The 23,002-nt window shown below is 38.4% G+C and overlaps 2 protein-coding genes across 6 annotated transcripts; both read right to left on the bottom strand.

The window, feature by feature from the left end:
• Nucleotides 1–5,029: 5,029 nt before the first annotated feature.
• Nucleotides 5,030–14,101, bottom strand: ca12 (carbonic anhydrase XII). The gene is made up of 9 exons (XM_040025795.1): nt 13,927–14,101; nt 13,609–13,629; nt 11,182–11,361; nt 10,024–10,166; nt 7,545–7,640; nt 7,396–7,459; nt 7,054–7,211; nt 6,757–6,883; nt 5,030–6,103 (listed from the first exon to the last, which is right to left on the bottom strand). Exons 1-9 carry the CDS (start codon nt 13,988–13,990, stop codon nt 5,451–5,453), a joined length of 1,506 nt encoding a protein of 501 aa, XP_039881729.1. The 5' UTR covers nt 13,991–14,101; the 3' UTR covers nt 5,030–5,450.
• Nucleotides 14,102–15,062: 961 nt separating this feature from the next.
• On the bottom strand, nt 15,063–23,002 carry LOC120729853. 5 transcript variants are annotated; one of them, XM_040025789.1, is made up of 6 exons: nt 22,088–22,988; nt 20,961–21,017; nt 17,291–18,345; nt 16,595–16,750; nt 16,387–16,479; nt 15,063–15,713 (listed from the first exon to the last, which is right to left on the bottom strand). In XM_040025789.1, the coding sequence occupies exons 3-6, from the start codon at nt 18,335–18,337 to the stop codon at nt 15,411–15,413; spliced, it is 1,599 nt and encodes a 532-aa protein (XP_039881723.1). In that variant the 5' UTR covers nt 18,338–18,345; nt 20,961–21,017; nt 22,088–22,988; the 3' UTR covers nt 15,063–15,410. The 5 variants fall into 5 exon arrangements, 2 of the variants coding, with proteins under 2 accessions (XP_039881723.1, XP_039881722.1); XM_040025788.1 differs by lacking the exon at nt 22,088–22,988 and having other exon boundaries at nt 20,961–21,925; XR_005695009.1 differs by having other exon boundaries at nt 16,595–21,017; nt 22,088–23,002.

The raw sequence follows: 23,002 nt of genomic DNA, 5'->3' as shown, positions 1-23,002 counted from the left end.
ACTCTGTGTGAAGCTCTCCTTAGGAAACACACCACATCATGTCAGATAAATAAAGTGGAATTAAAGAGGACAGCTGTTCCTCTTGCATGCAGTTTAAAACATCCAGCATGAAGGCCTACCATCTTCTGCCTGCCACAACACAGCAAAAGGACTCCAGATTGTGGCTTGAGAGAAAAAAGTACTTCCCAAAACCCTAGAGCCACACGCAAACTTTATCATGTGATGTGATTAAACCTTGCATGCCTTTATAAATCTCCAAAGTGACCCATGGGGCAAAAAATAAATAAAGTGAGTGATGCAAAGGGACAAAACTCTTAAGGATGTTGAAGTTTCTGAGCTCCTTTGAAGTGTGATTCAGAACAAGGAGTTATACTCTTGAGCCATCGTCCTTGTCTCCAGTATTGTATCCAACATGCATGCCTTTGTCTCGTTCAGCAGCAGCTCTAAAAAAAACAACAGGTGATACTGTGCTTTAAAGAAACACAGTTATAGTTACCAGTGAGGTGTAAGAAATGATGGGGGGGAGCATTTAGACAAAGATGTAACGTTAAACACCTTTCAATCCCTTCCAGGATGTAATTTGGAATGAGACTGTGACATAGCCTTTCATCTCCAAAAGTATGCATTTATGTGTTTTGGAAGGCATTGTCAGCACTGCTGAGCCTCACAACAATAAGGTCTTCAGTTTGAACATCCTGGATAGTTGCAGGCTGTGTGGCGTTTGCATGCTGTTCCTGTGTGTGGATAGATTTTCCCAAGATACTTTGGTATTACCTTAGATTAATTGCACCTTAGATTAATTGGTGATTTGAGGTATAGAAAGTGATTAAAAACACAAAGAATAAAGTGCTGTATGAACATATTTAAGTTTCACTTTAACTGCTTGAGTGGTCAGCAAGAAAAGTGCTGTAGATACGTCGGTCCATTTCTCCCCTCTGGTTAATACTAACCTATCCTTACATATTTAAACTAACATTGTTTTCCATATCTAAAAGTATGAATGCAGTAGTATACTCACATATCACTCCTCACCAGTGTGGAAGTTATCAGAATTTAAAAACAGGTATAACATTACTTCCTCTAGACATAAAATTCTACATGCTTGTTTTTCTAGGTCAATTATTTTCATATATTTGTAACTATGTATCACAAAAATTACATAATAAGTTACAAAGTAACCCCATAAACATTGTCTGGTGTCCTACTAGTTGTTTATAGAAAACCATAATTGCACAAAAATGGGTTTATGATTCATGTGTTGTCACACTGCCAAGGAGTGACTAAGAGTGGCACAAGTGAATGCACACACGTTTCCCACCTATAAAATCCATTTAACGAGGGCACAACCACTATCAACTCCTGGACTTTTAAACTCTATATTTGATTGTCAGTTAAAGCAATCTGTCTCAATGTGTCAAATTTACATAGTGTTGTGTACTTTGTATTCCAGGCTCCATATCCAGTCATATAAAAAGCCAGTCAAATTCTTGTTGTACTTAGATATTTAGACTTCCTTAACAAAGTGTGGGGCAAACCAGGTTTGAGCGCCTTGACAACATTGTTCAAGGAATGGAAATAATCAAGCAGAGCAGATGTGGTTTAGTTAAAAAACAAAATGCATACTGAAGTTATTGTTCAGCAAGGGATGTTTTCTGTGATTTTGCCCTTTACCTACCTTTTTTGCCTTAATATGCAGCACATCAAGGTGACAATGAAAACAAGTCCCAGTGTACAGCTCACCAGTATGGGAACCAGCAAACCTGCAGAGCAGCATAAATATATATTTTGTCATAAGTGGCAATTATTGTTAAATAACAATTTCTAATGGGGTATGTTCATATTTCAGAGGCCTAAATATAAACTTGAATTTTCATGTGACATATCATAAATGAACAGAGATCAATACTTAGTAAGTCTTAATAATAAGGCTTTACTTTTAGACTTAGATATGTTTAGTGATCTAAGAAATACTTAAATAATTTATAAATTATTATTATAAAACCTTCATGCTATGTATTGTGGCTTAACATGATTATACATGTCTGTTTAAAAATGTTTACTGAGCCTAAAGCAACGTACCAGTGTTTATCCAAGAGAGGTCGTCTGAGTAACAGAGAGAGAGAGAGAAATAGTGAAAATGCATTTTAACAGATTTTAACTCAGATAAGGAAAATAGTGAAAGGGCGACCCATGACTGATAATAGAGGGAAAATAATTACATTTCAGTAGTTTTCATAGGAGAAACAGACACTTGTATGACACAAACATTGGAATTTTTGTTCCTCTCAAATTTCTCCCGCAGCCCATTGACCCATTTGAAAAAATGTATATAATGTATAAATGAATTACCTGTGAATGACGGTGAGACAAGTGTAATGGTGAAGATGCAAGGAATAGAGAAGGTGGATGAATATAAATACCTGGGGTCAGCCATAGAAAAAGCAATGGGTGGTCTACAAAAGAGGTGGAGAACAGAGTGCAGGCAGCGTGGTGGAGTGGGTGGAGACAAGTGTCTGAGATGATTTGTGACACAAGGATGCAAGATTGAGAGGGAAGCTTTACAAAAATAGTATTGAGATCTGCCATGATGTATTGTATGGAAACAGTGGTATCCTTAAAAAGACAGAGGGCAGAGCTGGACGTGGCTGAGTTGAAGATGGTAAAATTCACTAGGAGTGACCAGGATGGGTAGGATTACAAATAATTCCATCAGAGGGACAGCTCAGGTTGAGTGGTTTGGAGACAAAGTCAGAGAGAGACAGCTGAGACGGCTTGGACATGTGTAGAGGAGGGATAGTGGATATATTTGACAATGGATGCTGAAGATGCCAGACGGGAGGAAAGGAGAACGACCATAGAGAATATTCATGGATGTGGTGGAGGAGGACATACAGGGAGTGCAGAATTATTAGGCAAGTTGTATTTTTGAGGAATAATTTTATTATTGAACAACAACCATGTTCTCAATGAACCCAAAAAACTCATTAATATCAAAGCTGAATGTTTTTGGAAGTAGTTTTTAGTTTGTTTTTAGTTTTAGCTATTTTAGGGGGATATCTGTGTGTGCAGGTGACTATTACTGTGCATAATTATTAGGCAACTTAACAAAAAACAAATATATACCCATTTCAATTATTTATTTTTACCAGTGAAACCAATATAACATCTCCACATTCGCAAATATACATTTCTGACATTCAAAAACAAAACAAAAACAAATCAGCGACCAATATAGCCACCTTTCTTTGCAAGGACACTCAAAAGCCTGCCATCCATGGATTCTGTCAGTGTTTTGATCTGTTCACCATCAACATTGCGTGCAGCAGCAACCACAGCCTCCCAGACACTGTTCAGAGAGGTGTACTGTTTTCCCTCCTTGTAAATCTCACATTTGATGATGGACCACAGGTTCTCAATGGGGTTCAGATCAGGTGAACAAGGTGGCCATGTCATTAGTTTTTCTTCTTTTATACCCTTTCTTGCCAGCCACGCTGTGGAGTACTTGGACGCGTGTGATGGAGCATTGTCCTGCATGAAAATCATGTTTTTCTTGAAGGACGCAGACTTCTTCCTGTACCACTGCTTGAAGAAGGTGTCTTCCAGAAACTGGCAGTAGGACTGGGAGTTGAGCTTGACTCCATCCTCAACCCGAAAAGGCCCCACAAGCTCATCTTTGATGATACCAGCCCAAACCAGTACTCCACCTCCACCTTGCTGGCGTCTGAGTCGGACTGGAGCCTTCTGCCCTTTACCAATCCAGCCACGGGCCCATCCATCTGGCCCATCAAGACTCACTCTCATTTCATCAGTCCATAAAACCTTAGAAAAACCAGTCTTGAGATATTTCTTGGCCCAGTCTTGACGTTTCAGCTTGTGTGTCTTGTTCAGTGGTGGTCGTCTTTCAGCCTTTCTTTCTTTCTGAGTATTGCACACCTTGTGCTTTTGGGCACTCCAGTGATGTTGCAGCTCTGAAATATGGCCAAACTGGTGGCAAGTGGCATCTTGGCAGCTGCACGCTTGACTTCTCTCAGTTCATGGGCAGTTATTTTGCGCCTTGGTTTTTCCACACTCTTCTTGCGACCCTGTTGACTATTTTGAATGAAACGCTTGATTGTTCGATGATCACGCTTCAGAAGCTTTGCAATTTTGAGACTGCTGCATCCCTCTGCAAGATATCTCACTATTTTTGACTTTTCTGAGCCTGTCAAGTCCTTCTTTTGACCCATTTTGCCAAAGGAAAGGACGTTGCCTAATAATTATGCACACCTGATATAGGGTGTTGATGTCATTAGACCACACCCCTTCTCATTACAGAGATGCACATCACCTAATATGCTTAATTGGTAGTAGGCTTTGCGGCCTATACAGCTTGGAGTAAGACAACATGCATGAAGAGGATGATGTGGACAAAATACTCATTTGCCTAATAATTCTGCACTCCCTGTATAGAGGGTGTGTAGTGGTTCCCTTTTGGGACCAGATGAAGGAAAAAGAAGAAATCATCTGTGCTGTGACGTGGATCAAGTCAGAATTTTAAATACACAAGTGCAGTCTAAAACTTTATCTTAACTATAGTTAACCCTCAACATTTTTAATTTGACTACTTGTTTAATCCTCCTCTATATAGTTAAGGTGCAGAATCTACAAAGTACACACTTCTTTTTCGTGGCATGCAAAATAAACATAATGTAGTCTAATAACTTGCTGTCATTTCTCCTATTTAAGCATTAAATTCTGTTCATAGATGTGCAACTGAAAACCTTTAATGCTTTATTATTTTATATAAATATAGAAGTGAAATGTAAAAAGCTTCCGTTACCCTGCAAAGATCTAAAAATCATGTTAGCTCAAAAGAAATTCTTTTGGTTTAGCCACATTTCTACATTGTGTACGACAATAATTACTAGCATGGCTCCAGAATTACCATACTATAGGACTGAGCTTGGCATCCAGTAAAACACTTTAAATGGTCCTTGGCATCTCCCACTCGTACAAGTTGACACGTAAAGATTTTCACACAGGAAACTTGTCATTTTTTATAGTTTATTGAAAAGCATTGCTTAGCCAGGCAAATGTGGGCAAAGATACCAAAAGTACTAAATTATTTAAAAAAATTTATATATATATTTTCAGAGCAAAAATATACACACTGAGATAGTCCTATCATTATACTGAGGACAGTCACTGCTGGGCACTGGTTTTGCATCCGATTGATTTTGTGCAAAAAAACAAACAAACAAAATCTGTGACAAAGAAAAACTGTTAACGTTTCTGAAAACTACAAATATGTGCACACACAGGAAAGTAAAATTGTAATATCACATACATAAAGCATAAACTGGTTAAAAGAATGCAGGGCGTGGCTTGGAAATTTGGCTGTCATTGTGGGACACACAACTGATGTCTGCTACAGAAATTCACACTGAGTTTCAACAATGCCAGGCATCTCTCTAGTCTTCCCACTCCATAGGCAAAAGCCAAGGATGTGGATAACCCTGGCTTTGTGGTTTCCTGGAAACTGTAGCAGTGGAATGACCATTATATTGTGTCATTGGCACGTCTTTCTCCAATGCTGTGGAAGTCTTTCTCTGATTCATCATGGCTTTAGTCAGGGAATGATTTAACTCAGTAGCCTCGTCTGTTGGCCGTCCCTGGAGAATATACCTGATGGTAGGGAGAGCTAAGTCTGATCTGCACTCTAGGTAGCTTTTTAGGTTAAGCTCAGGGAAAACTGCATCTCTAAGAGCCTGAACCATCTGATTCTCAGCATGGGACTGTTTGAGCTGGTGGGAAACTCTCTGCTCCAGTGAGACGTAGCTCAGTGTGTTTTCTGCTAGCCTGAGTTTTTCCACATGGCGGTTGGCCTGGCTTTTCTTCCCAAGGGATGGATTCAGCGTTTGTTGTTTGGATTTGGCCAGTCTCTCACTCTGCTGGGTTTTGAGGTCTTTCTTCTTGCCAGCATGGTGGTTCTCTGAACCACTTGGTAGGAGCTTGTACAGGTCTTCATCAGCCAGGTCTCCTAAGTCGCCAACCAGTAGCTGCTGTATGATTTGCTTTCTTGTTAACGGAGATGTAACTGTAAGAGTACTATCCAGTCCTCTGCCTGCATCAGACACAGAGCCAATGTTGTTAAACATCCCCACAAGCTGGATGCTCATTTGGACGATGATGGATCTTCAAGCCCACCATGCAACAGCGCTGCTCATAGCGATACAGTAAAAGCTCAAGCTACTGTCTGCTAGCTAGCGCTTCTGAGAAGCTCATAGCATGGGATTTCACACTGCCATGTCACAGCACGTCTCATTAGGAAAGCATAGCTCTGCGTGGAAAGCTTTGAGGAAACCATGCACATTCATACCACACAATATGGACCTAAATACCATACATTGCGGTACACCAGGCAACCACATAAAAGTCAGGCTTTAGGGACAAATTTAAGGGCTGCAGATGTTTTCAGCATGTCAGAGGAGTGGTTAAATCAACATGTCTTAAAAGATGGCGTACTTCCAGACAAGCTCATCAAGCTCAATCAAATTTAAAAATGATCAGCATCAAATCTAAGCCACAAGCAGGTTACACCATACAAGCCAAAGCCAGCATGACAGCTGTAATCTCTGCAGCAGAATAAAAGCCCTCAATTCATTCAAATGTGTCTTTCAGCCTTTTTTTAAAGCAGCACAGCAGCCATGTCGCTTATGTAACCTTTTCACCCATGCTCAGGTAATAAAGCAAGCCATGTTTGTAGACCATACTTACGTTCTTTGAAAGATGCCAAGATGAGCCGATTGTCAACAGGCTGCGTTTTCCTGTAGTTGTTACTCAGCAACATAGAGGCTGAGTCCTGGGCATTCGAGGAGTAGAGCGTTGCTGCTAGGGTCAGAAACTAAATAAAGCACAGCAAAACAAAAGCAAGTTTAGCACAAAAGCTTTTCCACACCAATAAAGTTTAAATGAGAGAAAGACGCCACACTGACACATCTTAAAATTTTTTTGCAACTGCTTTCTTATTCTAATATTAAACCTGGTTAAAAGTCACTTCAACTGCTGAAGCACCTGTTGGCGAGAAACTGTTATAGGATTCCTGAACACCGTCCACAGGACACTCGGATAGCACGGAGGAGTCGTCAGTGAGCCGTCGTAGCGATAATACTCATCCAAACGTGTAGGCAGCAAAGCTCTGATGTTGAAAGCAGGCACCTTCACTTTCTGATCTGACAGTCGGAATGACAAAACAGAAATCAGCTGTTGGGTGACATTAGTGTAAAATCCATGACTGTCATATGAATGATTCAGACCTCAAACTTAGATAAAGAATCACAAACACAGCTTATGTTTTGCATAGGCTTATGTTTACTCCACATTAGTACTTAGAAAAAACTATTACTCAGGTCTTACCTCTGTATATAATACGATTTATGAACTTCAGAATGTGGTCAAAAGCTGGATTGAACATCCCAATCTTTATAGAAACACAAATAATCAAATAGTTAGGTCTACTTTACAGAAGAAAACAAAATTACAGAACATTATCCACAAGGTCTCACCTCAACCAGCACACCCAGCACAGCCAGGCCATCAGATTTGTCCACGGCGGCGGAAATATTGGGATACTTATCTGAATTGTAATGCACTACATGCAACTGTGAACAAAAAGAACAATATGTCAAGATCCTGTGGAGAAAAACACAAAACAAGAAGGTATTTTATTTAAATCACTCTCATTTTTATAACTCAAGCCATCTGTGACATAATACTAATAGCAGCGATTTGGTGGGGTCATGGAAAAAGTGACACATACACTGCCAGATTGTTATGTACACCACTGCATCACTGCAACAGCCCTGTGATAAACCTTAAAGTACCTTAAGACTACTACCCTGTGTTCAGACTATTACTTAGTTTTGGGCGAGCATGGAGGTTGGTATATCATGTCATTATAACGTCTCTGCTCTCCATGTTATCTCCTTTTTATTTAAATGACAACTGTTATTAGTGTACACTTATAATAGCTGTTCAATGCAGAGAGTAGATGTTAGTTGGATTGAACATAAGTGGAGGTATTCAGAAAGCATTGAATGCAATCTTCTGTGGAAGAAAATACCAAAAGAAAATATTTTACACCAGCTTTCTTATAGCAGAACGTTATTCTATATTCTGTACAACCCAAAGGCTTCTTAGCCCTTCTGACCAAATAGTTTTATTTACAGACTTTGCTCTGTCTTGAGAATTAAGGAAGATCTTTTCACCATTTCAGGAAAATGTTCAATTTCCCATCATGCCATGCCTCCAAAACAACATATCATCAAGCAACTGTGGTTCTGGAGTCTGGAGAGACTTGAAAAGACGCATGTTTTCGACGTGTCCACACAGAAACTCAGGTCAAACCACAGCACCTTAAATGTGGCTGCACAGCAGCTGGAGCGTGGTCACATAAAATGAACACAGGTTGCAGTCGTTTCAGCAGTCGTTTCAGTCTGCCCACTGTAATCCAAATAATTCCAAATTATATACAACAGTATCCCATTTTCACCTACTTTACTTTAAACTTGACTTTTAAATCGTCTTCTTTACCTGAAGTGCCAAAGTAAATACATGAAACTATTGTGTGAAACCTGTTTACAGGGCTTCACACGTTAAATAGCACAGACAGCCGCTCATTTACCGAAGTGGTTTAAAACCACAGTATATAATAGCCTGGTACATACAATCCCCTAAAACCCTTTTGAGTAAGAGACTACATACCATCTAGCAATGAACATTCTGATACTGACCGATGTCTTTTTTCTGACTTTTAGTATATGCAACTAAATGCCAAATATGCTGATTTGATGATTGTAAACCAATGATTTATTTTGGTAAAAGAATCCTCTATGTTCTCTGTAATATTAGCAGTGAGGGTTTAGAGTTAAAGTTTTTATGCATATAATTTCAATTTACACTTGATTGCACATCAAAATAGGCAGCACGTAGAAGAAACACATTTGACAGATGGGTGTGAGCTACATATTTGCAGCAGTCTCAACAAACCACAACAGTGACATGCGAATGCTTTTCATATTTCATATTTAGCAACATCATCTTTGAAGGGTGTCAGTGGCTTCGATTCCCCTGCCAGTCAAATGTCACACGTTTCAGTCACAAAGTATTAATGCTTTGCTTGAAGCCAGAGTTGTCACTTCTAAGTACAGATAAGGGTAAAACTTATTTAAATAAGCAGACACAGATAATCATATCTTTAAATCCTGACAGAAGAAATATTGTGTGATATTTTATAACCTCACTCCACTCTCTCATTTAAATATTATAACTTCTGTTTCAGTTCTGTTTACTTCAGTTTACTTTGTTAGTCCTCCTCATCCATATTAATTGAAGGTTGCTTTTCTCATTCAATTCAGTTCAATTCAATTTTATTTCTACAGCACCAAATCACAACAACAGTCACCTCAAGGCGCTTTATATTCTAAGGTAGACTCTACAATAATCCCCACATTGACTATGGAAAGTCAGAGTCAGTGAGCCTCTGTGCTGGAATCATTCTAGGACTAAAGGTAGTCACCTACAAAGAAAAACATACTGTTTATTCATACATGCCAGAGGGATGAGGTGAGGTGAGGTGAGGTGAGGTGAGGTGAGGTGAGGCGAGAAGCTACCTCTCAACTGAGAGTGTTGAGCTGGCAGGAAGACCAGTAGCAAAGAAAAGGCAGAAGTGAATCAGTAGCTAAAAGTTGGTAGAGTCAAGGAGAAAGTGAGATAGGCTACTGCTTGGTCATGACTGATGAGAAAGCTGCATCTTAGTCATATCACTTGCAGTTGATATTAAGATGGTACAGCGTATTGCCTAACACCATTCATCCTAACAGGAAATGAATGAGTTGATGAACCAACCAGAACGAATATCTGACATGTACACGTAGAAAGTTGCAAAGATATTGAAATACTTTAGGACAACTACCTTGAATTTGTACTTAAGTGTAGCACTGTAGTGCACTACTATCTCTGAGAAGTGCAGTTTGCATTGTTTACCTCTGCAGCATACTGCTTACTGTTCACCGTATGCTCAGAACCTGCAGGCCGACTGGGGGAGCCCCAGTGGAAATGGAGTTGAGCCGCAGTGTACCGGTTACGTAGGCTGGAGATGGACATCATGGGGGACAATGAAAGCTGCACTGTGAATCAAAGCAAATGAAAGCACACATCAACATAAAGAGTCATGACTGCACCAGTAAACACTGGGGCATCACAAAACATGAGCTTTATCTAAACTGAGGAAGTCAGCATGCCAAATCCCCAACCCCCCACCCTTCCCTATCCCCACTGTCTTGTTCTGTCATACTGGTGCAGCTGCTTTTAAGACCATTTATAGCCGGGTGACGCAAAGTGCATTTCGCATGATCGTCAGTGCATGACGAATGCTTGCACATGAAAACGCTTTGTCAGCCCATTTGGAATACACGTCACACTGATGATGCCACTCAGTTTGTGGTGTTGAGGCCCACCAGGTATGCACACATAAGCATTTCTGTGTTATTTGCATTCTGTGTGCGGAAAGCAGTTTTGTTATGCAGATATAACAGCAATGCATCCTTGCCAACATTCGGAAGGCATGACATGCATCCTCAGCTATACATGATTGTCACAAAAATTCCTAATGGAGCAGTTTGTACATGATGTTTGAGGGAACATGACAGAAACGTATCTAACTAGTTTTGCAGCGCACAGTTTATTGCATAGTTTCACTTCACTTCGCTATGTTCTAAATAAATATTGCACATTAAATTTAAGCTGGTTTCCTTCATTAAGATGCGTCAGTCCAAGCAGAGGCGGATCAGATCAGTAGTCTTTGGTCATATTTTCCCAGGCAGTTAAGATAATAAGAGGTTGATTATAGAAAATTGCTGTGGCAGATGAAGAAAAAAGATCTGCCTATCATTTTCCTAAGTTTGGCCCAGAAAATAGGTCTCCACATTTATGTGTGGACATTTTAATGAATGCATAGACAAGCACATCACTTTGATTTGAAAAACTTTTAGATTTCAGGCCAAACAAAGCATGGCATACTTAAATATTTGCTTAGTTTGATACACACTGTCTTACTTGTGATGAGTGTAAGTACACATTACATCTTACATCGTATTGCACGTCTTACATATTCTTTGGATAACACTGTTGATGTATACTCACCAGAGTGTCCATTGTTTCCAAGAGTGAGCTGCTCATTTGGAGACAGGTTGTAGTTCTGAACCTCAATTGGACGTAAAGTGGGATCGAACCTTAGCCGATCTGACTTCAAGTCTATTGGTGACTGTAGTGCTCCACCACAATACGGATAATGCTGGGACCAGTGGTCCTGTCCTTGGGGTCCTGCAACAACATTAACATTATTACATTATGCAATTTTTGAATCTGAATTTACCTATCTGAATCTGAATACCTAGATTTCAATTTTAAAAGTGTGGATTCACCAGAAAACATTAGCATGGACATTTTTCAGAAACTAAACTGTTTAATGTTATCAGCCTCACAGTGTGAGGCTAAACAGTGGGTGGCTCCAAAGAGGGCTAGAGTTTGTTTTAGTGTGTAATAAATGTTTTATCTTTGGTCCAAATGACTTATTATTATCTATAAACAAGATGGTGGGAGGAAGCCTACGGCTCTGCTCATGCGCTTTTTTTGAAGCAGTGAGAAAAGAGAACCAGCCTGCTGCTTGCAGGCAGCGCCACGCAGTGAGAATGCCGTCTCTCTCCAAATGAGAGGTTTCTATAAAGTGCAAGACACCGAAAATGGCCACATTTACAATTGAGTCATACGGTTTACAAAGCGACCTCAGTTTTTTTTGTCAGGGGGGTAACTCTCAAAAATGTTTCCTCCAAGGCCACGAGGCACAGTGTGCTTTAAAATAATACAGAAATTGGGAAACAATTATTTTTTAAAAATGGACTGAGAAGAAAAACAGGAAGCTGTTGAATGTGCATTTTCATTGCGTGGTGTTTTAAGTGTAAGCGTCTATGCACTGAGCTTTTCAAACATGAAAGTCAGGCTAATAGTTTGCAATGAATGGACTTCATCAAATTTGAAATGTCACATTTGTGACAAAATGGAAGAAGCTGTGCGTATGCTCTCATCTTGGCAGCACAATTGCTGCTAATTCATTATCTGTTTAGCATTCATCAAAAGATTCACCATTCACCATATGCCAGCTGACCATGGTTAAATATAAAAGATTGCCCCCAACCTCCCTCTCAGACAAATGTGGATTGACTGTATAAGACATGCCAGAAGTCGTCAACCAAAGTAGCAAAATCACTGAATACTTGTTTGATGAAAAGCTCCAAGTTCAATCTAGGCAAACCGTCTCTAACTAAGAAGAAAATTGTTCTTATTTTACTTTTTCTGTTACTCACTATTCATAACATTTGTGTTTTACTTTGATGCTGGGTGCCCTTTAATATAGGATGCTTAGTGGCCCTTGGTGGTCCCTAGGCAGTACTTGGTAGAACATAGATGACTGTGGGTAATTTCTACGTAAAAGAAATCTTAAAATAGAAGATTTTAACAAGCTTTTCTAAGCAATCCTCTAAACATCACACTGGTAGCAGAGCAGGGCGAGAGGAATACAACAGACATTGTTAATCTCATTTATTTTATTCTCGTGCAAAGACTCATTGTATGTCCTCTGCCAGAGGGTGGAGTGTTGAGGTGGAGATAATTTATATGACTCAGCTGTAGCACCACCACCAACAGAAAGTGCTACCAGTAGACAGACTGCTGACTACTATAATGTGGCATTTAGTATTTAATCTATGTTATCTATTTTTGTATATTTATATATTGTGCATATTTCAGGATGAAGCACCAAGAAGCACTGTCACAGTACACCGTACTGACATATAAGGTCAGTCATTATCCTAATTAAGAACAGATACATTCTAATCAAACTATATTAATCATGACTACAAATTACTGACCAGAGAAGTGGGTATTTTCTTATTCAGCCCAAAGGAACCAGAGGTAAAGAATCCCTCCACCGTTTGGGTAACTTTTAAAGGTAATAGAGGACTTGATCAATGATTTTTTCCCCCAAAGATTGCTTAAGATTTTTCCAGAAAACAAAAACAAAAAAGATTTCAAGACAGATTATATACATTTCCATTGCTTCACCTGCAAAGATTTTGCTTTAACATTCAGACATTTTTTTTGCTGTAAAATAACGACGAGAGGTTTTAGTAAGAGTAGTTTATGTAAGAGATAGACATGATTCAAGAAGTCCCTCTCCATGAAGCTTAAGGCACCAGACAAAGGCAGCCAGCCACTTATGAAATGTTATAATTGTAGAGTCCGACTTTGTTCATCACAGACAAAAGTGGTGACTGTGCATGGTGTTTACCACACTGTCATCGCTTTTGTCTTCCTGTTTGACACTGTGACTTAAAACACTGATGAAGAGCCAAAAAGAAAATAATGCTTTATGTCAGTTCTTACTGGATAGCGCAAAGCCAAAAAAAAACAAAAAACCCCATTAACAACAACTTTATTATATCATATAAACTTTTTATATTTTATTTACCATATATATATTACAAATTGTGTGTAAAATATTGTCACACTTACCATCATATGTCCATTTGGCACCTAAACAAGACAGAAAGAAAGCACTTGTAGAACAAGAGTTTACGGTACATACAAATGGTAAAATTTCAAAGCCAACTTTTGATGAATTAAAAACGATCACGAATCAAACTAAACACAAAAGAAACACAAAAGAAAAAGTAAAAAAGAAAAACTTCTTGGTCTCCGTCACTAAGCATGCAGCTGGATTGAGACACCTGCTTTAAAGCATCATTTTCTACACACACACACAAACAGAAAATCTTAGCAATGCATGGTAAGATTTCTATGTATTTATTTCTTTACTGTAGGAGCGCTTACCATGCACTGCGCTGAATAAAGTCAGCTGAAGGGAAACGATGACAGTGCGAGTCAGAAAGTGCATCTTGATCGCCTCAGCCCTCCCTCGCAGTCTGCTGTCAACCCGGTACGGAGCAAGAGCTTGAAGCACCGAAGCCCCAGCCTTCAAACCGGCCGGCTTTTTATACTCATGCCGTCAGCTTCTCTGTAGCTTGCGCTGACGTCAGAGCAACAACATAACCAGCCTCCACAGTCATTTGGTCACGGTCCGGATTGTGACAGCAGCGACCGCATATAAGTACAGTCAGTCATTTAGGTTACCGAGTCCGATGTACCAGCAGACAAAACATACAGACCTACACACTCCAAACACACTCCTAACATCTGTAATTGCTAACAGTTTAAAAAAAAAAAATACAACTACTACCAGTTATGTAGAGGAGTAAGCTTTGCTGACCTTCAGGCCAGAGACCAAAGTTTGAGTGACACATTTCAATTAAAATACGTTTTATATCAGCCTAGGAAGGAATTGCAGTTAACACAAGAAACCAGCAAAACAAACCATGACTTCTGACCACACTCTAAAAACTATTGTTTAAGCTCAACAAAAAAAATTAACGCAACAGTTTCCATTAATCTTTTTGCGTTAAGATAACTTGTGTAGAAATTACGTTGAACCAACAAACTACATTGAGTTAGAGGAATGAACTTTTCCTCTATAAGTAAAGGTAATTTTAATTACCATATACTTAATAATTGGTAACTTAAAAACATGTTTTTAAGTTGTTTACTCAAATAATTTATGTTCCTCCAACTTCTTTTTCCATATTATTCAAAACTGTTTTTTAAGTGTTATGTAATTAATGATAGTAGTTACGAAAACATTTTTTTAAGTTAATCATTTAAAATATTAATTAGCTGATTTTCTTCATTATCATCATAATTTTAGCTTTTTCTTGTTTTTATTATTGTACTAGCTTTTAAGAATTGAATGAATTCAACATTTTTAAGCAATTAACTTTTTTTTTATTGTTTGTACAGTTTGTACAATTTATATTTTACTTTAGGCAATTCAACACCTTATAGTTAAACAGTGAAAATAAACCAGAAATCCACTTAGAAAACATTTGTACTAAGTGTTCAGTAAATGTTAACTTTCAGTGTTCAAACTTTCATGCAGTAAACACATTTAAGATTAATTTTACACATACAGGACTCAAAATGGTTAACAATTTTTGAAACAGAGTCAACATGTTTAACATAATGCTGGTTCATTCATCAGCACATCTCTTTGAGGATTAAATGCAGGATAAGTGTTAAGGACAGGGTAGTACAACAACTGTCAAGACACATTTCTTGAATATAATATCAAAAATAACTAGATAGAAAAAAATTAGTGTCTTCTATTTTTTATCAACACTATCATTTTTTTTCCCAGTGGACTTCCAAATACAAAGTAACACAATCTGAATAAAATTTCTTAGTGCTCAAAACAAGTGACATCTTTAGAACAAACTGTTCTTGAGACTTGTTACTTTTGCACTGGCTCTCAGTCCATCAAGATCAAGCAACAGCTTCTGAAAGACTTCGAAAGTATATTTCAGTTCCTTGCAATAGCTCAGATTGAGAGCATATATTATGCCCATTAGTAACGCACAGCAACTTGGGATATCCGGGCCCTCCAGGATTTTTGTTCCTTCTACCACAATGGTTGCAGTCTTGTGGTCAGATCCAGGGGTATACCGGTCACCGATGATGGCAATTTTCATCACCTGCCTTTCTAGGTTGGCCTCAAATTCTTCTGTGTCCTTGTAAAGCACATTTAAAAAATAGGTTAGTTAATTATAGATTAGACTTTTATCCTTGCTGAATCTTAATAATTCAGAAGATCAGTGCACACAAACAAACACACACACACACACACACACACACACACTGACCCAAATAGGATGTACCAATAAGCATGAGACAAAATTATGGTATCATAAGACAAATCAATAAAAACACAGCCCGTTTTTTGTTTTGATTTTTTTTAACCACACAACATGAACAACATTTTCTATAACCAGTTTGACCTGCTCTACCTAAATCGATTTCTAACATGGGATTTACTTGCTTAATGTGAGGTTCACTTGTGTAGGCCTAAAGACAACATTCTAGTTTGTTTTTAAGTAAACTAAACAACAGTATGCCAGGTGTGGTCATCAATTTAGAATGTAAAACTAAGGCAAACAATAAACTCAAATCGAACATATACATAATTATTAGCTTTGACATATTGGATTAGCTGAAATGCTTAAGTGAAACGCTACAATCATTAGTTGAATTGTTCAAGGAGCCTTTTGCCATGCCCAACACCTAAGCTGAATAGGTCATTGCTATGATATTATTGGTCAGGGTGTGACCTTAAGTGAAAAATATTTACAAATTTACACTGTGATTGTGTGGATTTATTTGTGTTTAAGATGCTGAATTACTTACACCAAACTCCATGAAAAGGTCTTCTGCCTTCTCTCCAAGGTATGTGATAAGGCAGGGGATGGCTACTTCTCTGCGCATTTCAATTGTATTGTGCTATTCAAGAAAAAAAAAAGATAAAGTATGAGTATAAACTACATGGGTGACTGCCAACAAAGTGCATTTCAAAGATAACACAAAGTGCAACACAAAGTCTAAATAGTTATCATACCTCAAGAAGCATGTCCTTGATCTGCCTGATTCTCACTCCTTTAGCTCCTCCCCTTGATGAAACGACATCCATCAGTTTTGGGATGCAATGGTCAAGTTTAGCCATAAACGTGGATTCCAGGCTTACAGTGGTTATTCTCTTGAACTCTTCCTTTATCTGTAGATGACACAAACAGAAGAATTAATCCTTGCAGACAATTAGCTATATTGCATTAATGAATGTTCTAATACATTAGTTAAAGAGGAACAACTAAATCTGTATGAACCACAGCAGTAAAATGGACAACATCAAAATGGCCCACTATTACTGATTGTTTTTTCCCCATACTCTTTAAATGAGTCACTTGTGAAAACCTGGACCAGTTAAATACTCTGTTATAGGAAACTGCAGACTTCACCAAAATTATCTTTAAAAGAAACCTGTTGTTTTTAAAGCATTTAAGATAAACTTGCTTTAAACTGATAATCCACCACATTCATCATTTAATTTTTTTAAATTTTATTCTGTAATGTTGGAGTCATGTTTCTGCTTATTTACTGTTGCATTCAAAAATATTTGTGTATGAGAATGTTTATTTATTTATTTTTTTACTTTGTGCATTAGGATTAAGATTGTAATCAGAAAATCAAATATAGAACATATGGGGAGTGATATGAGTGTATTATGTATGAAATGTAAGAGAAAATTTTTTGTTACCTGTGTCGCATCAAATAATGCAGGCCAACGCTCCATGAAGTTCCTGATAGCGGGTGCCTCATATACGATTTCTTGCCTGCGAAGAGAGAATGTCTTACCCATTTTCCCTACAATCACCTGGCAATTATCCCTTTTCGTCACTTCACACAAGAGGTCCACTCTTTCCTTCTCCAAACTTCCACTTGTTTCCCCTTGAGGATGTGGAGGTAGGTAATTTACTTCAGCCTTTTTAGGCTTTTTAACATTTTTAGCAGGAGCCTGCTCATGTGCTGGTTTCCTCTTGAGTGAGTTCACCACAATTTCGGGGCAGCCAGTACCTCGAAGATTGGATCTGAAGTTGTTCATTTTATATTTGAGGCGCTGAATCCATCCATAACATCCATGAAAAGAACCTGGTTCTTTGAGGCAGGGATGTTTTTTAGTCAAGGTCTCTGCTACTTGACTTAGTTGTGCACTTGATGGATAAGCAGTGTACTCAAAAATAGCCTCAGCTAAACTTCCAAGGATGTCTGGAAGTAGTGTGATGAGATCTTTAGTACCAAAAACAGTCCCAGAACAAATGAAGTTTTGATTGCCGGACTGCAGCAGAATCTCCGTACTGGTAGAGAAACGAGGGATTGGAAATTCTATGGGCCATCCATTTGATCGCTGGACTGGTATTTCTGTCTCTAATTCTGAAGAGACAGGCAATGTGTCATGTGACAATGCAGATGAGCAGGCATCATCAGAAAATTGAAGAGGATCATCAGCAAGGCTTGTAAAGGATCTGTCTACATCTGTTAAGGTCAGAGTTACTGTAGGAGGTTCCTGGATATAGATCACCTTGATAGTGTCCTTATCCTTAATGTCAGTTGTTGAAAGCAAGGAGAAAAACTCATTACCAAAATCAGCATCCTTGTAATGCAAACAGAAATCCCCAGAAATCCTAAATGTATCTTGAACAACTGAATGAAGTTCCTCAACTGTTCCAGGGATTCCAGATGGTAATGCCAGTTTCTCGACATCATGTTCTGAAAGAATCACTCGTAGATGGGCTGGTTGTGACATTAATGAATCTGTAATAATAATAAAAAAGGTTTAAAATGTTTCAGTGAGCACCATAACAATGAAGGTAAGTAAAAAATGCACAATAGCGTTTCCCACAGAGTTGGCTTCACAAAATACCAGACCAACACCAAACTCTATTCCTTCTAATTTTTCTCAATCTGTTTTAAATGAAAACATGAAGACTACATTATAACAACGTCAACAACAATAACATACTATGTTCTTGCACTTTATTTGCATCTTGTACCCACATCTTAATGTAATGTCAGGCTGATCATCATATAAAAGTTACAAATGAGAAAACCCTGTTACTGTCTTTTTGTTCTGGACTTTTGTTGACTTCCAAATTTGACAAGTCAAGGCTATGTTGGCATTCTATGGGACATAAATGTAACGTTTCAGGGTTACAATGCTTTTTCCACCAAGCATGTAAGGTGTTAAGGGGAAGATATCAGACAGCTCTGCTGGCTCTAGCACTTTCACAGTGTGTGTTTTCTCAAGAACATAGCTCCTGAGATGCTCAATTGACCAAGCACTTAAGCATTTAACAATGAATACAAGCATGCCCTTCAAAACAACTATTTGGATCAACTCTCCAAAATCTGTCACACCACCTGTCGAGCCATTAGCCAAAATCATGCCAACTGCATACTTTGTGCCGCTATAACATACATTGTTGGCTATCTGAATGCGTGTTTCACCAGCAAATTTAGCATGCAGTGCTTCCTTGATGTCTTCTCTTAGCACAGTAACATCTACAGTAGACAGTTGTGTGGCCTGCAAGACAGGTTTCACAGCACTGGGATCATGCTGGTTGTATGCCATCATCAACTGATGTTTCATGGACAGTGACAGTAGAATATTTCGAAAGCTGTGAGTGTGCCTAACAACACGCTTAAAAAAGCTGTGTTTGGCCTCAAACCGCATGGTCCAAAGCAACACAAGTGGACCATAGGCCCTGATCAGCTGTGGATAATGCTCCAGGTAGTGATGTTTGGGGATTAATTTTTCATGTGGGAAAACCTGGAGAAACCTGTGTCTGTGTTCAGAGATCTTGCTGTCTAGGTAACAGATACTCTCCTCTGTGTGAACATGACTTACAACAAGCTCAGCTATGTCCTTCAGTACTAGAAGTACTTCCCAAGCTGGTTCACCCTCAGGGATTTTTGATCCAATTATGAGGGGTAGGAACCGCAGCAATGACCAGTTTTCATGGGCATTCCCTCCAACACTTTTCTTTGCTGCAAAATTCAGAGGGACCTGTTGTGGAGCATCAGTCTTGTCTGACCATTTGTAGGGGAATGTTTTGATGTTTCTGTTGAGTTCATCAAGAGTGAAGTATTTACTCTTAATGAACACTTGAAGACACAGAGCCAGCTCACGAGGGACTATACCTTCAAACAGATTGTGCAACAAATCAGGTGGGTATCCTGTCAAAACATTGAAATACTTCAGATTCTCTGTAAGTGCACACTGTCTCTTGACTCCACATACATGTGTCAAAGCAGGGTTCTCCTGCACATTCTGGATGTGCATTTGATGCTGTTCTGTGGTTCTGGGTTGAAATGCGCCTGTTCTTACTTCTGCCACCTGAAACTCTGACTGCTTAGCCAGACAAAATCTACAAAAGTAAGAACTGCAGAAGTTTTCTACAAATCCTCCCACAGAATGGGCTCCAAGATTATCTGCAACAATACTAAACACTGTTCCTTTAACTTTTCTGCCTAATGCTGGGACATACAGGCCCTCCTCCTCCAAGCTCACAAGGTCTTTCAGCAGTGGCTCCAGTACAGTACTGTAACCAAATCTTTTCACATCATCAGCCTTGCAGAGAATTGCTAAGAAGATGGAGGTCAGTGAAGATCTGAGCTGTGCAGGAATATCAGCTATCACCCAGTACACAGCAGTGACTTTGTGTTTTTTCCTTGACGTACCCAAGGGATTGCATATTTCAAAGTCATCAATATACAGAATAATAGCAATGGTAGGATCTTCTCCAGAAAACAACTCATTTGTTTTATAATAAATGCCATCACAAAATGCCCTGTACTGTGTTCCATCTTTACCTTGAGGTTTTTCATCATGCAAGATCAAATCCTGGATCTCTTTCCATGTCATAGCCTGAAGCAATGACTTCAGAATAGGAACATACTGGAAGCTTCTGTCTGCCTCCCTACTAAGTGCATACTCCACTGGTTCCACTACAGCAAACTGCTCCCTAAAATATGCCCTTCTCTTGTAGGCAGAAGAAAGTGAACCACCACTACACAAGGTGGAGGTAAAGGGGTTGGCCTCACAAAGCTCTGTCACCATATCTGACACAACAGATTCATCTATCTCACAATTGTTCTTCCTCAGACAGGACTGTAAAATCTCTTTTATGAGGGGGCCTGATGCTGTTTCGGTGATAAAGTGTAATTCCTCAATAATCTCATCAATACACTTGTTAGATACGTTAAATTTGCTCTCCAGTTTTAGAAACAACAATGCCATGTTTTTTTCAATGATATTTGGTAGATCTCTCACATCATCATCGTTACCTTGACCATCATTGGTAATCGATAATTCCTCATCCTGAACAACCATATTACTACAATCTTCTGTGTTTGAAGAACACACATACCTTTTTAACAGGTTTTCCTTGAAGTCTTGCAGTGAATGAGGAATATGCCTTCGGCTTCTGTGAGAGGCAAATGTTCCATAAACATTAGTGCTGAAATTGCAGTTTTTAAATACACAAATGACCGTTTCGTGTTTTTTCAAATGTCGACCAAGGTGCTCGAAAAACATTTTTTCTGTGGAGATTGCACTGGTGCTACAACACTGGCAAGTGAAAGACAGAGTTTCTGCAGATGTGACTCGTTCCTGAGTTTCCTGAGAGTGATTTCTTGATAGATGTGATCTAAGGCTACCCCAAGTTTTGAAGGAACAAAAACAATCTTGGTGAGGACATGGGAGACATCCCCCTCCATAACTATGGCGTAATCTATAATGTTTTAGCAGCCCTGTTTTTGTAGTGGTTACAAATTTACACATTTTGCACACCCAGCCCATTTTGTAAAAATGTGTACTAACTTAACAAACTACTAATGACCCTAGATAATCATACTATGTACAAACTGCTTACGTAAAGTCTTAATGTCAAGTAGGTTTACATAGCCTATGCCAGAATGATGCTGTTGGAATCACATTAACAATATTTCACACAACCTGTGTTAGAAAAAGTAATAAAACTAGATACAACTTTAAAGATCAAGAACAATACTTACTTTAAGCTGTATCACAATAGTAACCACAATAAAATGTAATATTATTTATGGCGTCTCGTTATGCAAGTTTTATAAAGACATAAAATAAGTGAGCCAGACAGAAGAAAAAGGTTTCTATGGTTATCCCTCTGACAAAGCTATTCACAGCTTAAAGGCTTCTAATTTTGGTTTTAAAAAAAAGTCAGCCTAAAAAAAGTCACAATTTCTGATCAAAATTAGATTGCATTGTGTAGCAAAACTTCAACCATGCTTTTCCTAGCCACAGCAACACTGTCTAGCTAAAGACTTTTGTCAAATGAAACTTTATAAGTCTTAACCACTCCTGTGCTAAAGTTTAGAATGGCTAGCATTAGCTACATGTGGTAGTGTAAAATATTTCCTCAAGTGTATCAGCATAACATCATACACAAATCCACCAATGTGACTAGCACAAATCCTTTGCTTTAGTAGAACTGTTATTTGTAAATTAAATGTTACTTACCTTGAAATTTCTTTTACATAAGCTTGCAAGTCTGCCATGCAAGCACAGTCTTAATACTGTATGTGAATTTGCCCGGGCACGTTAAGTGGGTAGGGGAGGGAACTTGAAATCAGAAGTTAAAATGGAGAAAAAATAAGTTATCTATTCAATTTCTTTGAGTAATTGCAACTTGAATTTTGTTTTGGACACATTAATATTGGGCTTTAATTTCATATTACATACAAAATTAATTTGATGTAATTACCAAAATTATTAATTCATCACAACCCCAAAAATAAAGTTTGCAACTTAGAAGATCTATCTTAATCAGTAAATTTGAATTTTTATCTTGCAACCATGGATTTAATCAAGTGGTGGTAAAAGGCCTGATGAATTACTTTTTAGAGTGCACAGGAAGGAAGGTTGTTAATATAAATTTAATTCCTGTTTAAACTTAAAAGTAATGGTGTTTAATTTAAATGTTATGTTTGATAATTGTTATATTATTAATGTTTAACCCTATGGAGCCCGATTTGTGCTGTAAAGATTCGTTTTGTTGTTGCATCTGCGTGGCTTCATCTGTTCTTGTTATGGTATTTATGTGTTTTTTGCTGTTATAGAGCACTGTCAAAGTATAAAGATCTGTGACTAATAGCAGCTGCACTGCTGCAATAATGGATATCTTAATAAACTAAAACTCAACACACTTAAAAACACGTCACAGATTTTCACACAACATTTGTATGATGTTTAAATACTACATTGATTAAGGTTGATCGTTAAAAACTACTAGGTTAATACAATGGTATTAACCTAGTAGAGGTAAGTGAGCAGGGGAGATGTAAGTGAGAAGGGAGAGGTAAGTGAGACAGGTAAGTGAAGTGAGACAGGAAGCCTGTAGCATGAGAGATAGCTTTGTGTTTTCTGGTATCACAG

Source organism: Simochromis diagramma, unplaced genomic scaffold (assembly GCF_900408965.1).
Source record: "Simochromis diagramma unplaced genomic scaffold, fSimDia1.1 OVJJ01000293.1, whole genome shotgun sequence".
Classification (NCBI taxonomy): Eukaryota; Metazoa; Chordata; class Actinopteri; order Cichliformes; family Cichlidae; genus Simochromis; species Simochromis diagramma.
The sequence above is the reverse complement of the archived record's forward strand: the minus strand, read 5'-3'. Positions and strand labels throughout refer to the sequence as shown.